The following is a 3,185-nucleotide window of genomic DNA, read 5'->3' as shown; positions in this document are numbered from 1 at the left end:
TATACTTATATGTAAATATATTTGAGAATGTATTTTAATACTTGATTATATTTAGAAATGCTCATTTACAACTAAATATTTCATCCATTGGTGTTTTTGTTTCTTTTTGTTTTTACATTTGGATGATAATTTACGTAGTAAATGAGCATACAACAAATGCCGACGTAATAAAAGACAATGGCCAAAACACAAATTGTGTAGAAAAGACTAATAGATTCTAAAATATTGTTTGGTGGATAATATATGAATAAGCCCACACATATGATATTTTCTATCGAACAAATTAGATAGTACAACGCATATTTGTATCTCGTTGGTGCCTCCTTGACTGGAATGTAAATGAATATGTAAACGAAACCTAATGCGATGCAAAAGAGAAAATTATTAATAGAAATAATGCTGGTGAATTCCGGACGTTCCACTATGTACGTGACGAATCCCAATATGACGGCGTGCAGAACGCAAGCAACTATTGTCCAGACGGGAAAAATCACAGCCACAAAAGCAATACAAAGGATGCGCGATACTAAAAAAGTCAAAATAAAGTATTTTTCGTTTTATCATGTTTAATTTTGCTTACGTGAAATACAAAAGTGCCAACAGAGATGTGGCGCCATATTCCAATAGCTTAACTTATTTTTATTTGGTTGCGCGGCACGTATACATCGATTATAACTGAATAACGTCCATGGTACGCTCGAAAGATAAAGTAACACACTAAGTATTTGTGTATCTGTTAAAACAAAGTTTAAAAAAATTCTATATTTTTTATTGAAAAAAATGTACGAAACAATTGCGAATGATTCTCAGATTCCGATAACAATTTAAATCATGTTTTGTAGCTAATGGTAATAATATAATATTTACAATGTCGTAATATTTACGTAATACTGAATTCAATGTACTTGAATATACATTTATTATCGTTATAAAATTTGGCGCATTTCTCCACGAACCATCATCGGATCACTATAGCATTTAGCTGCCATAAAAACTGAACGTTCAAAATCATATTCTTGTATGGAAAACTTAATTGTTTAGCAAGATGAAATCCGGAAATTGGGAATTGCAACGGTGCAATCTTCGAAATATTTGTTCAGATCGGACCACTAAAGCACATATGTAGCCAAATACTTGTTTTTATACGGAAAACTTTTTTATTTGACGAGATATTTTCACGTACTTTGATATAGATTATTGTCTAAGCAAACAGCGCAAACTGACTGCTCAAGATAAAAGTTTTTGTACGGAAACTACTTTTTGTGAAGGGTATTATATCTTCCATAATACCGAAGCTAACATGTGCTCTTGTTTTCAATAAAATCTATTAATATCGCACTTTCGGTCAATATAAATAAATTTACTGTTACCAGGTAATTTGAGTTTAGGCATTATAAAACTTAATTTGTTTGTGGTTTTAATCATTTAATTAATTAGACGTACCTGTGATTTGATTTTCTTGCATTAGTATTATTGATATTTGCAATATTTTTTGTGGAGCCGTTTCCATGAAACACTCAAACAAACGAATCAAAGCAATGTCGCTTTCTTCTTTCGTAGTGCGATTGTAATAACTGTAAATAATGATACTCATACGTATAATGAAATAATTAGTAATAGCATTGCTATATTGCCTACTCTGATTGCTCATCTCGATTTTGTTGCAGTTCTGCACGTTTACATTTTAAGGAATATATAAGCGTATTCCAGTATCTAAAAAAAACACTGGTTAATGGCAATTTATATATGCATACTATATATATTCTTTAACCTGAGAAAAAGTGAAGCCACTATAACCAGCAATGTCGTTTTCGTTGCCTTCTTGAATCCGCCATCAAATTTTTTATCTTGATAACACCTAAAAATATTTTAAAATTCAGAGCCAATCAGTATTTCAAATATTTCTAATAGCGTTGTTAAAAGTTATTTAAACGGGGAAGTATTTATGAATTTTTTGTTTGCTCTAAATGAATGTATAATATCTGAAGAATGTTGTGACTTATTTCAATTTTCGATCGTAACGAAATCGACAAAGTTACAAGTTTTTTTTATACCTTCCTTATGAACAATTTACATCAGATTTTAAAACTTTAAAGTAATAGTAATAATTTGCAATTATTCAACGTACATTGTAGCATATATCAGCGCTGTGACACACATTGGCACCACCATGCATACCACTGTCCAAATGCAATAACTTTGTTCTCCTTGTTGATAATAGTCCACAGCCAATTTGATATTGAGTAACACAGCAATTACGCGTATCAATATGGAAATAACTGTCATGCCTATCTCGAAGTACGAAATTGTTTCATTCATCCGCTTGCTTGCTTCAGTATCAATCTCATCCCCGAAGGTACCATCTACCTCCGTTTCCATACATTGTGGCAAAGTGTTTTTTAGTATGCACCGACTTTGAGTGTACTTCATCCATTCCAAAAGGGTAGAAATGTTATTCGTTGAGGCCATTACTACTAATATATTGAAAACTAAACATTCCAAGCGTATTGCTGCTCGCAGGTGATCAAATTCATTTATTAAACGCCTGCGCAGACTGATAATTATGCATTCATTTTCTTCGTTATATTATGTCCTTCTATTTTACGTGAAAATGTTAAACTGAAATTTCTTGTATATTCTCGGTAATTAATACCATAAAAAAAATTTCGCGATCAATACTTAGCCACAACAAAACAAGCAAAACAAAAAAGATTGTGCGAAAAAAAAGAAACTATCAGACAGCTGATGGTGTAAACTAGATCGATAAAAGTCGATCGATTACAGCGGCGTTGCCAAAACAGAAGAAATATCGAAAGGAGGTAAGATCCAATATCCATTTTTTAAATTTCCTGTCTACACTGAGCGAAAAATTCAATAAAGGAATAAAGCGCATTTATTGCAACAACCGAAGCAGTTATACACATACATACATGGTTAGCAAACAATGCATTGAAAAAAATGGAATTCACTTTTGAATTAACTGTTTTCCATTATTTTTTTTAGTTCCCAATTCGGAAATCAAAATTTAAAATAAAAAAAACTATTAGTCAAAAGTACCGGATTGATAAAAAATTAATCCCAAGCATTTATTTAAAAAATAAAAAGAAAACAATTTGTTTCAGAACTAACACTAACATTACTTCCATTTTGAACTAGGTCAGCAACTTTCAAACGCATTAATTTAA

At 31.2% G+C, this 3,185-nt stretch overlaps 1 protein-coding gene across 2 annotated transcripts; it reads right to left on the bottom strand.

Moving 5' to 3' along the window:
* On the bottom strand, positions 1-2,775 carry LOC108975991 (XK-related protein 6). 2 transcript variants are annotated; one of them, XM_018944860.1, is made up of 7 exons: positions 2,129-2,775; positions 1,772-1,858; positions 1,639-1,713; positions 1,444-1,574; positions 581-733; positions 430-526; positions 1-358 (listed from the first exon to the last, which is right to left on the bottom strand). In XM_018944860.1, the coding sequence occupies exons 1-7, from the start codon at positions 2,467-2,469 to the stop codon at positions 208-210; spliced, it is 1,035 nt and encodes a 344-aa protein (XP_018800405.1). In that variant the 5' UTR covers positions 2,470-2,775; the 3' UTR covers positions 1-207. The 2 variants fall into 2 exon arrangements, with proteins under 2 accessions (XP_018800405.1, XP_018800404.1); XM_018944859.1 differs by having other exon boundaries at positions 1-526; positions 2,129-2,773.
* Positions 2,776-3,185: the final 410 nt, after the last annotated feature.

The sequence above is a fragment of the Bactrocera latifrons genome, unplaced genomic scaffold, assembly GCF_001853355.1.
Source record: "Bactrocera latifrons isolate USDA-ARS-PBARC rearing strain unplaced genomic scaffold, ASM185335v1 scaffold_71, whole genome shotgun sequence".
In the NCBI taxonomy this organism is placed as follows: domain Eukaryota; kingdom Metazoa; phylum Arthropoda; class Insecta; order Diptera; family Tephritidae; genus Bactrocera; species Bactrocera latifrons.
The sequence above is the reverse complement of the archived record's forward strand: the minus strand, read 5'-3'. Positions and strand labels throughout refer to the sequence as shown.

Excerpts from the sequence above, each read along its gene's own strand:
- LOC108975991 (XM_018944859.1), bottom strand. The coding sequence starts at position 2,469 with ATGGCCTCAACGAATAACATTTCTACCCTTTTGGAATGGATGAAGTAC. Across the intron at positions 1,714-1,771 it reads GTGGCTTCACTTTTTCTCAG|ATACTGGAATACGCTTATAT; the intron begins GTTAAAGAATAT and ends TGTTTTTTTTAG. Across the intron at positions 527-580 it reads TTGGCACTTTTGTATTTCAC|TATCGCGCATCCTTTGTATT; the intron begins GTAAGCAAAATT and ends TGACTTTTTTAG.